The sequence below is a fragment of the Pristis pectinata genome, chromosome 31 (genome assembly GCF_009764475.1).
Source record: "Pristis pectinata isolate sPriPec2 chromosome 31, sPriPec2.1.pri, whole genome shotgun sequence".
Taxonomy (NCBI): Eukaryota; Metazoa; Chordata; class Chondrichthyes; order Rhinopristiformes; family Pristidae; genus Pristis; species Pristis pectinata.
The window spans coordinates 9,190,280-9,208,253 of record NC_067435.1 but is presented as its reverse complement, the minus strand read 5'-3'; the positions used below and the strand labels follow the sequence as shown (position 1 = coordinate 9,208,253).

At 46.8% G+C, this 17,974-nt stretch overlaps 1 protein-coding gene across 2 annotated transcripts in view; it reads right to left on the bottom strand.

Annotated features, from left to right (window-relative positions):
- The window catches only part of LOC127584886 (collagen alpha-1(XI) chain-like), a 327,113-nt gene that overhangs the window by 173,950 nt on the left and 135,189 nt on the right, over positions 1-17,974 (bottom strand). For both annotated transcript variants that reach the window (XM_052041855.1, XM_052041856.1), the window contains 6 exons: positions 13,176-13,250; positions 12,263-12,346; positions 10,814-10,870; positions 8,313-8,366; positions 6,991-7,044; positions 1,699-1,752 (listed from right to left, as the gene is read on the bottom strand). In XM_052041855.1, the coding sequence (XP_051897815.1) occupies positions 1,699-1,752; positions 6,991-7,044; positions 8,313-8,366; positions 10,814-10,870; positions 12,263-12,346; positions 13,176-13,250 (378 nt within the window). The remainder of the gene's footprint in view (positions 1-1,698; positions 1,753-6,990; positions 7,045-8,312; positions 8,367-10,813; positions 10,871-12,262; positions 12,347-13,175; positions 13,251-17,974) is intronic.

Genomic DNA, 17,974 nt, shown 5'->3' with positions numbered 1-17,974 from the left:
CCTCATCTTCTGTCTACACAGGTTGAATTCCTCGGGACTTAATATTGAATTCACCATTTTCAGATAAGGAGGGTTTTGACCCGAAATATCGACTATTCCTTTCCTCCCACAGATGCTGCTCGACCTGCTGAGTTCCTCCAGCAGATTGTGTGATGCTACTTACACTATGTTTGTTTCCTCGCTTTTCTAGTTCTGATGAAAGGTCAACTCTCCCTCTGCAGATGCTGCCTGTCCTGTCGGGAACTTCTGCACAAAGAATTGGTAGGGACAAAGCTTTGGAGAAGAAATTACTACGGTTTTGGCCTTGTTCCTTCACAGGAGGTGGGCATGTCTGGTTAACCCTGTAGAGTGGTTCAGCCCTACTGCCTCACAGCTCCAGTAACCCAGGTTCAATCCCGACCTCCGGTGCTGTCTGTGTGGAGTCTGCACGTTCTCCCTGTGACCATGTGGTTTTCCTCTGGGTGCTCCAGTTTCCTCCCACACCCCAAAGAAACATGGGTTGGGTGTGTAATTGGTCACTGTACGTTACTCCTTATGTGTAGGTGAGTGGTAGAATCCAGAAAGAGCTGATGGGAATGTGGGGAGAATAAAATAAATTGGATTAATGTAGGATGAGTGTAAATGGGAGGGTCAGCACCGACTCAGTGGGCCAAAGGGCCTGGTTCCCTACTCTTTCTCTCTATGACTCTACCAGAATTAATTGAGTGAAATTTATGGAGCATTTCAGAGGGCAACTACAGGCAAGTCTAGATGGCCAAGTATTCATTGAATGAACCATGCAGAATACGAAGGGTAGTTAGAAGCCAACTTTGGGTCTGGAGTCTCAGATATGGCCAGATTTCCCTCCCTAAAGCTCCATAGCCACCACTACTATTTATTTTACGACTTATTTTAATTGCGTGAATTTGAATTTCCCAGCTCCCACGGTGAGATTTGAACTCACGTTTAGACATCAGATTACAGGTCCTCCCCAGGTCACGACAGGGTTCCGTTCCTGAGAAGTGTTTGTGACCCGAACCGTTCGTCAGTCAGAAACAGCAGCGACGGGGGAGCGAGTAGGGGCGGGGAGACCGGCTGCCAGTCAGTGAGCGAGCGAGTCCGCTCAGCGCTCCCGGCTCTGCTGGGCTCCACCCAGCCCCCGATAGTCGCGGCTCAGGGCTGGGGATGGGAGGAGAGAAGGCACGGGGAAATGCCCCATTCCCACCCCGCAGGAGATGACAGCAGCCCCCGCAGCGGCCGGTAAATCCCTCCCCATCCATCCCGCCGGTTCCCCAACGCTCGTTCATAAGTACGGGCTGTACGTACGTCGGGCCTCCGCAACCTTCCAGCCATGACAACCCAGCCTCCCACAGTACCTCCACTACCACCACCACTTAATCACCTCAGCCGCTAATCGACCCAAGCAATGCATGAACTAGAAAGCCAGGTGGAACTTCGATCAACACTGTACTCATTAGGAAAGATCCCAGAGCTCTGGTATTGGTGGATGCACACCAAGCATTAGTCAGTGCATCTGAAACATAAAGAGGTTGCTCTACGTACAACACCAAGCCACCATTTTGTTATTGTTTGAATTTTAATTTGCACTTTAGTCTGAGTAAGTCAGAACATGATTTAAGTGGACAGGAGCTGTAATCATTTCAGGAAGTCAGCCAAGAGCCAGGGGTGTTTTGAATTAAATATCCATAAACCACCAACCTTTATTCCTGGCTCACCAGGTAATCCTCTGACTCCATTTACTCCAGGTCGACCCTGTTGAATTGGGAAAATGTTGCAGTCACACAGAGTAAAAAGTATACATCAGGATTAATTGGAACATAGAACAGTACAGCACAGGAACAAGTCCTTCAGTTTATGATGTTTTGCTAAATTAAGCTAATAATGCCTAATTATACTTATCCCCTCTTGTACATATCTAACAGCCTCGATCGTAACTGCCTCCACCACCACCCCTGGCAGTGCATTGCGGGCACCCACCACTCTCTGCGTAAAAGAGTTGCCCCACACATCTCCTTTGAACTTACCCCCCTCACCTTAAATGCATGCCCTTTTGACATTTCAACCCTGGGAAAAAGATATTGGCTGTCCACTCTGTCTATGCCTCTCATGACTTTATAAACTTCTATTGGGTGTTCCCTCAGCCTCCACCACTCCAGAGAAAACAACCCTGTTTGTCCAACCTGTCCTGATAGCAGATGCCTTCTAATCCAGGCAACATCCTGGTAAACCTCTTCTGCACCCTCTCCGTAGCCTCCATGTCTTTTCTATAATGGGGCATCCATTGCGTAAATAACTCATCATGCAATCTCATTTCACCTTGCACTGTTCAATTGTATCATTAGTGTTGATAAGTGGGTAACTGCAGCGCGTTTTGAGGAGGCACCGTCCCCTCAAAGGGCAACAAGGCAAATGCCCAGTTAGTCCACTTCTATTGATACTCATTGAGGGAGGAATGTTGGCCAAGACTATATGTCAACATCATGGCAGCACAATGGAACCCATCCCTTACCACCACCCAACTCTTTCAGGACTTCATTAAAACACCTCAAGAACTTTTCCAACCAATATTGATCCTCAAACATCCCCATCCCACCATGTACAGTTCCCATCTCAATCCTTAGCCAATCCCCCAACATTTCCAATGACAATTCCCACTAGCCACCACCCAACTCCACCAGTTTCCAGTGGGAATCCGTGACAACCCAGCCTCCCACAGTACCTCCACTACCACCACCTACACCTCAGCCGCTAATCGACCCAAGCAATTCATGAACTAGAAAGTCAGGTGGAACTTAGATCAACACTGTACTCATTCGGAAAGATCCCAGAGCTCTGGTATTGGTGGATGCACACCAAGCATTAGTCAGTGCATCTAAAACATAAAGAGGTTGCTCTACATACAACACCAAGCCACCATTTTGTTATTGTTTGAATTTTAATTTGCACTTTGGTCTAAGTAAGCCAGAACATGATTTAAGAGATTTCAGGAAGAATTTTTCTCTCAAAGGAAGCTTAATGATTGGGATAAATTTCCCAGCTGGACAACAACAGTTATCTGCAAGATATTCCAAGGACAAGGAAGATTTAAAGACCAGAGGGATAGACTTCGATAGTCCGAATGATCTTTTCTCACCCTTGACTTTTCTTGGTGTTACAGTACAAGTAATTAGCTTGGAGTTTGTTCCTAATTAAACCATTAAACTTAGTCAAGCATTAATTAATTTCTACCCACCCATGTTTTATAAACCAGGACAGCTAATGACATCAGCTGACTTGGTTGCTGGGATATTAAGTGCGAGTTTAAATTAAAACTGTAGGTGAAGGGATTTAGAATGGTGAGTAGCAATCATTAATAACTGCTTGAGCAAAACACACAGTTGTCAGCCAGAGCATTGCTGCAGACAAGTGTGGCTCAAAAGGGTTAGACAATTATACTCAACCCCAGGAGGAGTAAACACCACTCATTTAATGGGGGACATGAGAAGGAGAGACTTGGGCAGTGAAAGTAAGTGTTGGAGAGGATGGAGTGACAGAAGGAGCAAGGGAAGAAAGAGCACAAGAGAGAGTAGGGCTTGGGGGGGGTGGGGTGACCGAGAAAAAGTGAGGGAGTGTGTGCAAGGGAGAGAGTATGCACGGGAGAGAGCATGCACATGGAGGGAGAGAGAGTGGAAACAAGTTGGCTAGCTAGGAAAGGGAAGAGGGTGATAGAGGTTGAGAGAGAGAAAGAGGGCATTCAGAGAGATACAGAGAGTGCATTGGGAGAGACAGACAGTGCATTGGAGGAGAGACAGATAAGAGAGAGAGTGCATTGTAAGGGAGACAGAGAATTGGGAGAAAGGAGAGTTGTGATAAAGAGAGAGCTGTCTGTGTGAGAGAGAGAGTTGGGGAAAAAAGGAGATTGAGAGAAAGGAGAAAAAGAGTGAGTTGGGAGAATGAGAGGGTTGGAAGAAAGTGAGAAACAAAAAGGGGGAAAGTGAAGCGAGAGAGAGACATAAAGAGGGGACGACAAATGGGAAAGAGAGTGTGTGAGAGAGAATAAAAGAGAGAAAGTGAGCGAGTGCGTGTGAAGGAGAAGTAGAATAAGGTAGTGGAGAGACAGAATAGCAAAGAAAGCAAGAGCAAAACAAAAATGCCAAAGTTAAGGGTATGAAAAAAAGAATTTGAGAAACAAAGAAAGCAATAATAAGAGAAAATAGCAGCATGAATCTGAAAAATTTGAGCCAGGCCTTCGAGTCAAATTAGGAAACATTCATGCAAAGGGTAGTAAAAATTTGCAACATCACTTTACAAGCAGAAAAGGACAGCGAGAGCAAACACACAAGCTGGGGAAGGGCGCTGATGAGCAGAGAGAACAGGTACATTGTTGGTCTCCAACATCCCAAGACAGATTTGAGGCAAACTCTATTTCTGGTGCTCTGCCGAATTCCTGTTTTCCGTGCGTACCACTGTGGGAAGATCTCAAGCAAATCCCGGGTGGCTTTGAACAGAAATGTACATGGCCTTGTATGCTATCCAAGAACTCTGCCGGGTTTCAGGATTACAGAACAGAAGCTTGGGCTCCTGCCAAGTTAGCGCATAAACTTGGGCTTGGAATTTCACATTGTACACCAATGACTGAGGATATTCACAAAGCCACATCATTGGAGATAACAGCATCAAACAGCTACAGCTTTGAAATCCCTTTGACTTTTGTTGAAGCACAATGTTTCTGGAGGTTGTTGTTTGAAAGTGGGAATCGTGGTGCTTACTGATTTGAGGCATTAGGTTTACCTGAGGTTTAAACTCACCAGCTTGCTCGGTCCTCTACACAATAACTGCAGTGCAATATGTACCAAATTCTTGACAGGGTAGATGTAGAGATGACATGTTCCCTTATAGAGGTGTATAAAATCATCAGGGCATAGATAGGGTGAATGCACACAGTCTTTTTCCCAGGGAATGGGAACCAAAAACTAGAGGGCACAGGTTTAAGGTGGGAGGGGAAAGATTTAAAAGGGACCTGAGGGGCAACTTCTTCACTCAGAGGGTGGTGCGTCTATGGAATGAGCTGCCAGAGAAAGCAGTTGAGACAACATTTAAAAGACATTTGGATAAGGACATGGATAGGAAAGGTCTAAAGGAAAATGGGCCAAATGTGGGCAAGTGGGACTAGCTTAGGTAGACACATTGGTCGGCATGGACTAATTGGGCCGAAGGGCCTGTTTCTGTGCTGTATAACTCTGTCTTGAGTATCTAGAACTGAGATCACCGTCTTAATATAAGAGACCAGCCACTCAGAACTGCGATGCAAAGAAATTTCATCACCCACGGGTGGAGAATAGTCGAAATGCTCTGTCGCTGAGTATATCGAAGGCAGAGATTGATGGGTCATTAGATAACAAGGGAATTGAGAGGTGTGGGATTGGTGCAGGAAAGTGGAGCAGAGATAAAAGATTGGCCACAATCTGAATAGCGGAACAGGTATGAGGAGTCACACAGCCTCCTCCTGCTTCCTATCTGTATGTCGCTGGCATTTATTGCCCATCTCTAATTTCCCCTTGAGAAGGTGGGGGTGAGCCCCCTTCTTGAACCGCTGCAGTCCTTCTGGTGATAAGGCGCTCCCAACGTGCCATTGGGAGGGAGTTCCCGGATTTGGAACCAGGAGCACTGAAGCCCTCTCAATACATTTCCAACTCAAGATGGAGGGGAACCTGCAGGCGGTGGTGTCCCATGCAGCTTCTGCCTTTGTCCTTCTTGGTGGTGGGGGTCACAAGTGTGGGAGGTGCTGTTGATGTAACCTCGGAGGACAACAACAGTGTATCTTGTAGATGAGCCAGTGGCGGAGGGAATGAATGTTCAGGGTGGTTGATAGCATTACCATGATGGAACATGCGCTCAATAATCTTCTTGTCAAAGGGAACAAGAGGTTAACTGGAGAATGGAATGAGAAAGATCTGAATGCCAAATAATGAGAAAGATGTCACGGGGAGAGCCAGGTTCCATAGCCTGGAATTTAGAAGCTTGAGGGATAATCCAACCAAAGCTCTTGAGAACAGCCAGTAGGGTGAATGGGGAGAAATTATTTCTTCTGGTGGGAGAAATCGGAACTAGAGGGGCAAAGTTTTTGGGTGTAAAGGTCACAAACAGTGGCAGAGATACAATAGTGGGCACAGCCTCAGAATGAAAGGGTATGTCCATTTAAAACTGAGGAGAGGAGGAATTTCTTCAGCCAGAGGGTGGTGAATCTGTGGAATTTGTTACCACAGAGGGCTGTGGAGGCCAAGTCATTGGGTGTATTTAAGGCAGATATTGATAGGTTCTTGATTGGTAAGGGGGTTAAGGGTTTCGGGGAGAACGTGGGAGAATGGGGTTGGAAAGCAACATCAGCCATGATTGAATGGTGGAGCAGACTCAATGGGCCAAATGGCCTGATTCTGCTCCTCTATCTTATGGTCTTACGGTCCAAATCTGAACTTCACCTCCGCTAATGGCAACTGAAACCTGGTCATTGGTTAATTTTAAAATCGCAGGTTAATATATTTTCATTAACCAAGTTATTAAGAGATATGGGGAAAAGGTAGGTGCATGGAATTAGGTCACAGATCAGCCTTGATCACAATGCAGATTCGAGCAGCTGAATTTCCTCCTACATATGCTCATTTCACCATAACTTCCTCTAAAGGTATTATCTCTAATTTCATCCCCAGTATGTCAACCACATAACTCACCCAAAATATATGTCAATATTCAAACTGACAGTGATCAGTCACATGGACTGGACAGCAGAGAAACAGACCATTCAGCCCAATTTATGCATGCTAGCTCGTTTCTGTACCTGTCTTCACTCTGCAACATAACCCACCACAGCAGGTGAAGATCTGCCTGCTGAATACCTATTTAATGAGATAATTAATGGAACAGGCTAACGATTTGAGAAGGAACTGATGGCTCTGAAACTGCTGATTATCTCCTCGAGATGTCCCATGGTGATTTTAACAAGGAGGTTCTTACCCTTCTTCCAGGTCTTCCAGGAGGACCTACAGGTCCCAAAACACCAGGAGGACCCTATAAGGCAAAGAAAGACATTTTTAGGCACCTCCCTCAATCTCAGGATGCCCCCCAAGACTCTCTGCAATGCTGTTTGAAGACTAAACTCTGCGGTGAGATTGGAAAACACAGCAACCATGTCTGCTCAGGGAAAATTCTCACAAAGAGTAATTGGTTAAAGAAATAATATCAGCAAATGCTGGAAATACTCAGCAGGTTGGACAGCTTCTGTGCAGAGAGAAACAGAGTTACTGACTGACCTAAAACATTAACTCCGTTTCTGTCTCTGTGGATACTCCCTGAACATAGAACAGTGCATCACAGGAACAGGCCCTTCGGTCCCACGATGTCTGTGCCAAACACGATGCTGAATTAAACTAAATCTCTTCTGTCTGTACATGATCCATATCCCTCCATTCCCTGCATATTCATGTCTAAAAGCCTCTTAAACGCCACTATAATATCTGCTATGAGAGTGATAGCATATCAGATAGATGCTATCTGCTATGCTATCACTATCATAGCTGGTATGATAGTGGCACCCACCACTGTCTGTGTAAAAAATCTTGCCCCACACATCTCCTTTAAACTTTCCCCCTTTCACTTAAATACATGTCCTCGAGTATTTGACATTTCTACCCTGGGAAAAAGATTCTGACTGCCTACCCTATCTATGCCTCTCATAATTTTACAAACATCTATCAGGTCTCCCCTCAGTCTCTGACACTCCAGAGAAAACAACCCAAGTTTGTCCAACCTCTCCTTATTGCTCATGACTTCTAATCTGGCCTGCTGAGTATTTCTAGCATTTGCTGTTTTAAAGAGATTCAACGTTTATCTTTTCAAAACATTATGGGATGTTGGCTGAAAAATAAATACTAATTGTAAGACTAGGAACAACTTCCGTCAAACACACCAGGTGAGAGCACAGGTAGGGGCTTGCTTTAATGTCTTGTCCAAGCAGTTTCACTCTCAACAGCGCAGCACTCTCTGACTACAAGATTCAGTCTCCATTTTGTGCTCAAACCACTGAATGAGATCTTGGACGCACAACCTTTTGATTCAGACACAGGAGAGCTCCCCATTTAACCACAGCAGACACCCGTGAGGAAGTGTGTGAGGATGGTTAGCTCCAAGTTAGCTTCCATTTTGCCTCAAGAGCATAGAATGTGCTCTTGTGTTGAGGAAATTGTCACTGATCCCAGAGGTCTGGCCATGTTTGGACATTCTAACCAGTTAGGATTCATTACTAAAAGAAATATTGTCAGAAACAGTCTTTGGCTTACCTTTGGACCCATTTCACCAGAGTCACCTTTTAGACCCATGTTTCCCGGGAGACCCTGTAGAGAAAGAGGAAGAGACACAAGAGATTCCGGCTGTTTATTCATTATCCTCATTGACTTCACTAAACCTCTCCATCACTCTACAGCACCTCCCGCCCCACTTGTCCACTCCAAAGCCCCACCCCACCCCTTGTTCATTCTAAAAGCCCTCCTGCACACTCCCATCTATTCCAAAGTCCCCCCTCCTCACCCCCTGTCCACTCCCTCCCACATCTCCTTGTCCATCCTGAGACCTGTCCACCCCCTTGTCCAGTCCAAGATCCCTACCACACCAGCTTGTCAACTCCAAAGCCCCTCAACTCCTTGTCACTCTCCACCCTACACCCATTACAGTTACTCAACCACAAAAGGATTTTATAAAATTTTGCAACCGATATATATTTGGAAATAAGAACATAAGAAGTTAAGAAATTGGAGCAGGAGTAGGCCATCTGGCCCGTCGAGCCTGCTCCGCCATTCAATAAGGTCATGGCTGATCTGGCTGTGGACTCCTCCCCATAGCCTCTACTATGCAAAAATCTGTGTCTTAAATATATTTAATGAGGTAGCCTCTACTGCTTCCTTGGGCAGAGAATTCCACAGATTCACTACTCTCTGGGAAAAGCAGTTCTTCCTCATCTCCGTCCTAAATCTACTCCTCCAAATCTTGAGGCAATGTGCCCTCGTTCTAGTCTCACCTGCCAGTGGAAACAACTTTCCTGCTTCTATCTTGTCAAATGAAGGATTCAGATTTCCCCTTGCGCCTTTCTTGTCAAAACGAGCTCTGACCTCTGCACGCAGTAGGAACACCATTCAGTCTGTTCCCAACTGCTTCAGAGAGAGTAAAATCAAACTAACTTAGAGGACTATCTCAGAATGAATCTCCCCACAAACTAGAGAGGGAAGAGTAGATAGTTGACCATCATTCTCTCCCCTGGTAACTGACAGCAACTAATGTTTTATGGCACCCAGTCAAGACTTTAACTCAACCGCATTGAATCGAGAAAGAGAGTTTACTTCATTTTATGACTTTTTTGACATTTCCTTGGGGGAGAAGCAGTCTCCCTCTACCCTTCCCGACACTGCTTGGGAACAGAGTTCAGTCGGGAAAACTGAGAACCTTGTTGATTCTCACAAGGCGCATCGTACCAGAGAGCAGTGCCATTATCGATGGGTGTTTCCTGTGTGAGTACTGGTAAAACTCTGGGTTATTAAGGGTAAACCAGTGGTTCTGTTGCTGGACTAGCGACCCAGGACACTGGATTTGAATCCAGCGACAGTAGTTGACACCCCACCATGTCAGTTTGGGGAAGTTAAATCCAAAAAAATAAATCTGTAATTTCTCATTTTGTTCTAGTATTTCCATTCGGTCCATCGAGTCTGTTCCAGATCAATCCCATATTTCCCTGGTGCCCAGTTCTCTCCCACCTGCCCTTCAACTCCCTCCTGGTTCTCCTACCGCCCATCTACACCAGAGATAATGGAGACACAAGAGACTGCAGATGCTCGAATCTGGAGCAACAAACAGTCCGCTGGAGGGACTCAGCGGATCGAGCAGCATCTGTGGGGGGAAAGGAATTGCAGACGTTTCGGGTGGAAACAAATGGGTCAACGTCTTGGGTCCTGATGCAGGGTTTTGACCCAAAATGTCGACAATTCCTTCCCCTCAACAGATACTGCCTGACCCGCTGAGTTCCTCTAGCAGTTTGTTTTTTGCTTAAAGATAATTATCCCATATCTTCTCTGTTTTGTTGTGACAATTGTCTTAAATCTTTGCCCTGTGTATGTAGTGGGTGGATGGACGGAGGAGTTGGAGGGGAACAAAGATAGGAGAAGGGGGGCTGGGGGTGGTTGACGGAAAGCTGACAAAAATGGGAGGACCAGAGAAGGATCAGAAGGAGACAGAAAGGGAGGAGGAAGAGGGGCGGGGAAGGGGGTAATAACCCAGCGGAAGGGAGGTCAGATTTTGGCTCTCTGCCCATTGTTTGCCCTTGGTTTTTCCCATATTGTATACATTACACATGTAGTCACACATGAAGATCAGCTTTTTGGATGAGGAACACATGCACTAACTATAGCCATTATCTTCAGGAGAGCTATATGATAGATTAATGTATTAGTGATGTTGGTTGAGCAATAAGTATCTGCCTTAACACCAGGGAGAACCACGAGTGAGACAATACAGAAATAGGCCCTTCAGCCCATCGAATCCATGCTGTCCATCGAACATTCATTTATAATAATCATTTCTCCCCCACTCTCTCTACCTTAATGCGGATTGGGATGGTGGTGAGATATTGCAAATGCCCTAAGAGATTCAGTGAAGTCATCTGCAGTATCGCATGCGGCGGGGGGGTTCCCACAACCGATCCTCATTTGACCCACAGTCTCTCTCATCCTGCATTCCGACTCATTTGGATGTCGGGTTTCCTGCCAATATTCTCCTGGTTACCGGTCGTACTCACCACAGGTCCCGGCCTTCCCGTGAGACCAATCGAACCTGCTGGACCCTTCATGGCAAGCTGGAAGGCAAACATGAAACGAATGAGAGAATTGCAAGCCGAGGCATGAAGGAAAGAGAAGGCTGAGAGAGATTTACAAAAGGCTTTTGTATAAATTGTCCTGCTTCTCAGGAAAACAAAGCAAGATCACCGATAAATCCAGTGGCCTACTCCTGCTCATATTTTCTTGTGTTCTTGATGAGAACACAAGAAAATACGAGCAGGAGTAGGCCACTTGGCCCCTCAACCCTATCCTGCCATTCAATATGATCACAGCTGATCTATGCTGGCCTCAGTTCCTCACTGTCTTCAATCCCTCGATTTTTTTCAGATATTTATCTATCTCCACATTATATCCAATGATCCGTCTTCCACCACCCTCGGGGGCAGAGACATCCAAAGATTTACCACCCTCTGAGAGAAGAAATTTCTACACACCTCAGTTTTAACTGACTGGCCCCTTACCTTGTCCCCTTGTTCGTGACTCTCCCACTGGTGAAAACACCTCAACACCTATGCTGTCAAGCCCCCTTAGAAGCTTATATGTTTGAACAAGGTCACCCCTCATACACACAAACTGCCCAGCCTCCCTTGATAGGACAACCGTCTCATCCCAGGAATTTTGCCCAGAGAGTGGCAAGAGTCCCTCTCCCACAGGGCTCGGTTGCATTGAGTGGCATCGTTACCTTTAAGAGGATGTTAAGTAAAAATCAGAGACAACAGAATAAAAGGTTCTTCTGATGCAGAGAGACGAAGTGAGGAAAAAAAACGGTGTGCAGCATAAACCCCAGTAGAGACCACTTGGGCTGAATGGCCTGGTTCTGTGCTTGACGAGTTCACAAATCCCAACTGTCCAACAGACTTGGGGCACTTCCATTTACCCATCATCTAACTACCCTTCAACTTGAGGACATCATTACCAATTAGACTGAAGCCCCTGCACCATGTCCCTCAGTCATGGGAACAGGAGGTAGCTACTTCACCTCTCAGGCCTGTGTCTGCCGTTCAATGAGATCATGTCTGATCTGCATCTCAATTCTGGGAGGGCAGCATAGTGGTCAAGCTTCCGGCCTGGTAATCCAGAGAGTTAGACGTTGATTTTGACTACGATCACGGCCACTGGGAATTTAAATTCAACGAAATAACCCTGAATAAAATAAGAACCCATCTAGTTCACTCATCTCCTTGAGGGAAGGAAAACCTGCTGTTGTTGCCAAGTCTAGCCAATATATTCTGCAGACTCACAGCTAGAAAGCTGAATAAAAGCCCCTCAGTTTGGGGGGGCAGTGGGTGAGAAATATCGGTCTTGCTAGTGATGTCCTGCCAGAGAGTGAGAAAGCTCTATCTGAATGATCACCAATAATTAAAGGCTACAGGTTACCAAAGCCTTCTGTACTTGAGTCAACCACTTACCCTTGCTTGCTGGAGGATAGCTTGGGCCTGAGATTCCTGAGCTGAGACAACCGGTCCCTTGGCTCCGTTCCCACCAAACTGGAACTGAAGGAAGATGGTGAATTCAGAGCGTATTCCCGATGACACTCAGCAATTATTACACAAAAAGCATCCAATCCGGGTGCACCACAGCTCTGCCCAAGACCGGAAGAAACTGCAGAGAGTTGTGAAGGCAGCCCAATCCATCACACAAACCAGCCTCCCCTCCATTGACGGAGACACAAGAGAGATCGCAGATACTGGAACCTGGAGCAACACACAAAGCGCTGGAGAAACTCAGCGGGTCAGGCAGCATCTATGGAGGGAGATGGACAGTGGACCCTTCATCTGGACTCCAAACTCTTCCTATCTATGTTTTTCTTGTAAATGCTGCTTATCTGATGCTATGTGCCTGTGATGCTGCTGCAAGTAAGTTTTTCATTGTACCTGTGCATACATGTACTTGTGCAGATGACAATAAACTCGACTTTGGCTTTGACTGACATGAAGTGGAAAAAAACAGCACAAAATCCAAGGTCTTCCCTTTCGCTAAGTCTCTCTAGCATTCCATTTCCTACTCCTTTTAAGGGTAGACCATTCATTGTGTACACATGGACTTTCCAAAAGCCAATAAAAAAGCAGATGGTAAAAATCTAAAATAAAGCAGAAAATGCTGAAAATACTCAGCAGGTCAGGCAGCATCTGTGGAGAGAGAATATTTCAGGCTGAAGATCTTTCATCTTCGAAGGGTGTTCGACCCAAAACTCTGTTTCTCTCTCCACAGATGCTGCCCAAGCTGTTGAGTGTTTCTAATATCTTCTGTTTTTTTTTGACTCGGAATCTCTGATCCTGAATTAAAGCGGAAGAGTGGATGGGAATAGCAAAGGAAACTCACCGGAAACATCAGCATGGTTCCTGGGGGTCCGGGTATTCCATCAACACCCGGCAGACCAGGTCGTCCTGGAGGACCCTGTGTTTAAAGGTGGAGGAAGAAGGGGGGAGACAAAAAGGGGAAAGAGTCTGTCAAAACAAGAGAATAAGAGCTACCAAGATCAGGCTGAGACGTGTCAGGATCAGAAGACTATGTGCCCCAGGGCCCTGCTAGCTGACATTGATGCCTTTTGAACAATTGTCTATCCCTCACAGAGCGATTGATGGTTTAACACATGTAAAGGCGTGAAGGCAGAACTTTGCGTTCTGCATGTTTCACACCCTGTGAACACTGTACTTCTTTAGAGGTACCAAGTTTCAGTCACATTCTGCCGGAGAAACAAATTAGCAGCTGCAAGTTTACAGACAGGCAGCACTGCCCTGAGTTACAGGCATGTGCAGTGCTGTGTAACATGTGCCTAACTATTGGGAGAGACATCTCTATCCTATATTAATGTTGCTACGGCACATGGGAGTGACTCAATCCCAAGCCACATCAAAGCTGAGAGGAAGGCTTATTGCAGAGTTACTGTGCCAAAAGCAGAGCACTGTGCTCAGCACAGAGGGGAGAATGAACCACAAGATAACAAGCCAAAGGAATAGTGTGGTGGTAGCCCTTCGTCAGGGGCTGACGGGTCAGTTTGTTCATGGCCCAGGTCAGATTTAGAAACCAATGGGTCAGTGAGTTAGGTAGGTCAGTGTGTAAATGTCCCAGGAACAAGGACTGAAGGGTCAGTGTGTTACTGCTCCAGTGCCTGGGATTAATGATTTGGAATGTTAATACCCCAACATCAGGGGCTAAAGAGTGAATGTGTTAATACCCCAGGGAGACAGTCCAAGGGGTCAGTGTGTTAATACAACAGGGTCAGGGAGTGAGGGGTCAGCGTGTCATACCCCAGAGTTGGGGGTGAGGGGTCAGTGTGCCACACCCCAGAGTCGGGGGTGAGGGGTCAGAGTGTTGCATTCTGTGGAGAAGGGCTGGTCAGTGGAACTGGAGAGTTACCATTTCCCTCTTCTCTCTTCCACTTTCTGGGAGAAGATACAGGAGCTTGAAAGCCCGGACAACCAGACAAGAGCAGCTTCTGCCCCACTGCTATCAGACAATCACCTCCTTCATGTCCCCTTCCCGGCGGTGCTACCACCTTCTCCAACCTTTAATTCTACCGGTGAAACAAAGGACTGAAGATGCTGGAATCTAGATGAAAAATACGATGATGCTGGAGGAACTCAGCAGGCCAGACAGCATCCGTGGAGAAAAGCTGGTGGTCAATGTTTCAGGTCAGGATCTTTCTTCAGGACTGGAGATAGGTAAAGGGGAAGCCCAATATATAGGAGGGAAAAGCAGAGCAGTGATCGGTGGACAAAAGAGGGGGAGATGGGGTGGGTATAAGGTGGTGATAGGTAGATGCAGGTAAGAGATGGTGATGGGCAGGTGCGGGGGAGGAGGGGAGAGCAGATCCACCGGGGGGGGGAGGGTCAAAGTCAGGAGGTAAAAAGGGGGGGAGAAAAAAAGAGATAGGCTAGGAAAGGGAAGAAGAGGCATGGTTGAGGGGGGTGTGGGGTGGGGGGGGGGAGATTGAGGGGATTACTTAAAGTGGGAGAATTCAATGTTCATGCAGTTAGGCTGCAAGGTTCCAAGACAGAAAATGAGGTGCTGTTCCTCCAGTTTGCGCTTGGACTTCTCCTGGCAGTGGAGGAGGCCGAGGACTGACATATTCTGCGCTCCATCTGTAACCACAACCTGCATCTCCCCATTGCCAGTCACTTCAACTCCCCCTCCCACTCCATCACAGGTATGTCAGTCCTTGGCCTCCTCCACAGGTATGTCAAACAATGCAACCTCATTTGTCATTGTACCTTTGGAGAGAGTCCAATTCAGTTCAACTACCGCGGCTCCACCCAATGTCAAGAGTAGTTTGTAAATGCCACACAGCGGCAAGATATTTCCCCCTTCCACAACCCCCCCACAATCCTGAAGCTGGTTATTCAACATCCATAACTCAGGGGTTAGAACAGTGCAAACCACAGATGCCACAAATTTAGTCAAGCACAGCAGCAGAGCTGTATTGAAGGCAAATGACTCATCCTATAGGTGTCAGGGTAATCAGTGATCCACTCCCTTCATTATAGCACCTGACACATCTCAACTGCCCTCTCTGTATCCTGACCACCCCTCCCTCACTCCTTGAAATGAACTGGAGGATTTATCTGACTTCCCACGAGGAGACTCTGAGGTTTTATTCTGGAGGAAAATAACATTTCCTATCCAGACAGTAAAGAAGACAGAATAAAAAGGTTGGGGGGACACTAGAGGCTGCCCACGTGTGCTTTGTCAAGCACAAGACTGGTATAGCTGGATAAACCTTCCCTTTTTAATCAAAAATAAATAAACCTCGTAGGCAAGCAATCTCCGATGTGAAGTCTGCCCCACATCTGAGCATTTTAATCTTCTTCTAATGTCTAAAAGACACAAAGGATTTGACAGATGTCAGCCTCGAAGTAGTTCACATCAATCAGATGGTGGAGAGGAGAGAAACAGAAGTCTCCATTTGTAATTCAACTCACATGCGAATGAATCAGCACCATTTCCAAAACTGCAACCAGGGCGGTATTACTGAGACGGAGGGAAAACAAGTTCCCTCAGAGTTAGCAGATGAAGGCACAACACCTCCTGAGTTCTGATTTCATTGGCCATTGCTTACCTCCTAACTATAACTAGATGTAAACATAGCACCAGATCAAATCAACAAAAAAGATAAGCACAAATCTGCAAGATTGCTCATGGTGCAAAAGGTTTGATTACAGAGAACGTTGTGCAGAAACAAGGAAGGAATTAAATGCAGGGTTGTTTTATCCAGGGCAGGTTTACAGTATGTTACCAATGGAAGTTGACAGTATTCATGAGATCAATAGAAAGAATAAAATGGGCTCTGTCACATCATCTGAAATGCTCAAAGCATCTCAAAACTGATGAATTATTTCTGTTTCATTAGCAAAGCAAGATGCATCTCTGGAGAGGAAAGGACTGCAAGACGTTAGTGAAAAGGTGGGTCAGGGAAGATGTTCCAACAAACAATCCAAGACATTCCCATATGGAATATGATCTGGCCCAGGAATTACTCACAGACTCTGATCTAACCCAATATAAGTGGTCTTGATTGGTGCTAGCATCTCCCTGTCATCCCTAACCAGTCTTCTCCTCACATGGTAGCCTTTTGTTTTTAGACATTGGACTTGGGTAATTGTAACAGTGGGTGGGAGGTAGATAGAGAGAAGGGAGAGGTGGGGGTTTGAGGGAGAGAGGAGGTGGGTGAGAGAGAACGAGGGTGGTAAGGACAGAGTGGTGGGGCAGGGAGAGATGGGTAAGACAGTGAGAGGTGGGGGAGGGATAAAGGGGTCAGGGAGGGAGAGGAGGTGGAAGAGGTGATGGGATAGAGGGGTAGGGGAGAGGGATGGGGAGGGAGAGACAGCTGAGGAGGGGAAGGGACAGAGAGGGCTGGGGGAGAGCGTGGGGCTGGGCAGAGGGGTTGGAGAAAGAGAAAGGGTCTGGGAGAGAAAATTGCAGGGAAGGGGAGGGTGGAGGAGAGGGATAGAGCGCTAAGGGGAGATGGTGGTGGTGGGAGAGACGGTGGGAGAGGTGAAGGGAGGGAGGTGCAGGGGATAGAGGGAGGAGAGTGGAGGAGAGAGGGGTAAGGAGAAAGAGAGGGAAGCTACGGGAGAGATGTGCGAAGGAGAGCGAGAGAGGCCTGAGGGAGAGAAAGGTGCAGAGAGGAGGGAGGGCAGGGGAGAGAGGGATGATGGAGGGAGAGTGGGAGAGAAGGGCATGGGAGAGGAGAGGGGAGGAGAGAGGGGGAGGACGGGGGAGAGATAAGAGGAGAGAACGCATGGGGGAGAAGGGGTGAAAGGACAGGCAAAGGGAAGGTGACAAGTTTAAATTCAGATTTGTTAAAACCACCAAGTGATTAATCACCTCAGAGGCTGAACACTCTGACAGAGGCTGAACACTCTGAGAAATGGCCCTTCGAAGGCGGAGGACTTCCCTAGTGAGTTACGCAAGGTTAGGATGACCTGTTTAAGTTGTGCCTGAGACTGGCTTTGTGATTGTTGTTGAACTGAACTGCTTACTGCAGTCACTGGCTCCTCTTTAAATCTGTGCTTCTTTTCCCTTGATGTTTTTGCAGCTGGCATCTGGTTCCGGGGCCAGGGGAACTGTATTTCCCTGCTCTGCTCCATCTGTTTTGAAGGACCTTCCCCCCCCCCACCCCCCAACTCCACACCCTCAACGTAGAGAGGGGAAAAAGCAGAGACCTCCCCTGCCCTGCCTACTGCAGAGTTTACTGTACAAGAGGGAAGACGGCATGGTAGGCAAATATGAAATATTAAATGGTATGCGTGAACATACCTCAGTCCCTCAGGCAAGTTCTGCTCACAGAACATTTATATTCTGCTCTCAGGGACCAGTAAAGAAAATCTCCCCCACCTTCCTCCCCGTCCTCTAAAGCAAATCAAATACAACTCCAGAAAATCAACCTAAAATCCCGTCTCTATCTCTGACCCCTGGTGTGTCCCATCGATATCCTGTGGAGACTAACTCAGTGACCCATATTACACAGTACTTCCCAACAGGTCATCTAGACATACCTTTGAGGTAATCAAAAAACGTGAAAGTAGGAGATGTCAGCTCTTCTGCTCCTGGGACCTCCTTGTCGATCAGTAAGGGCGTGGGTGACCCTCCATTTTGAGATCTCTTTTCTGTTTGATTCT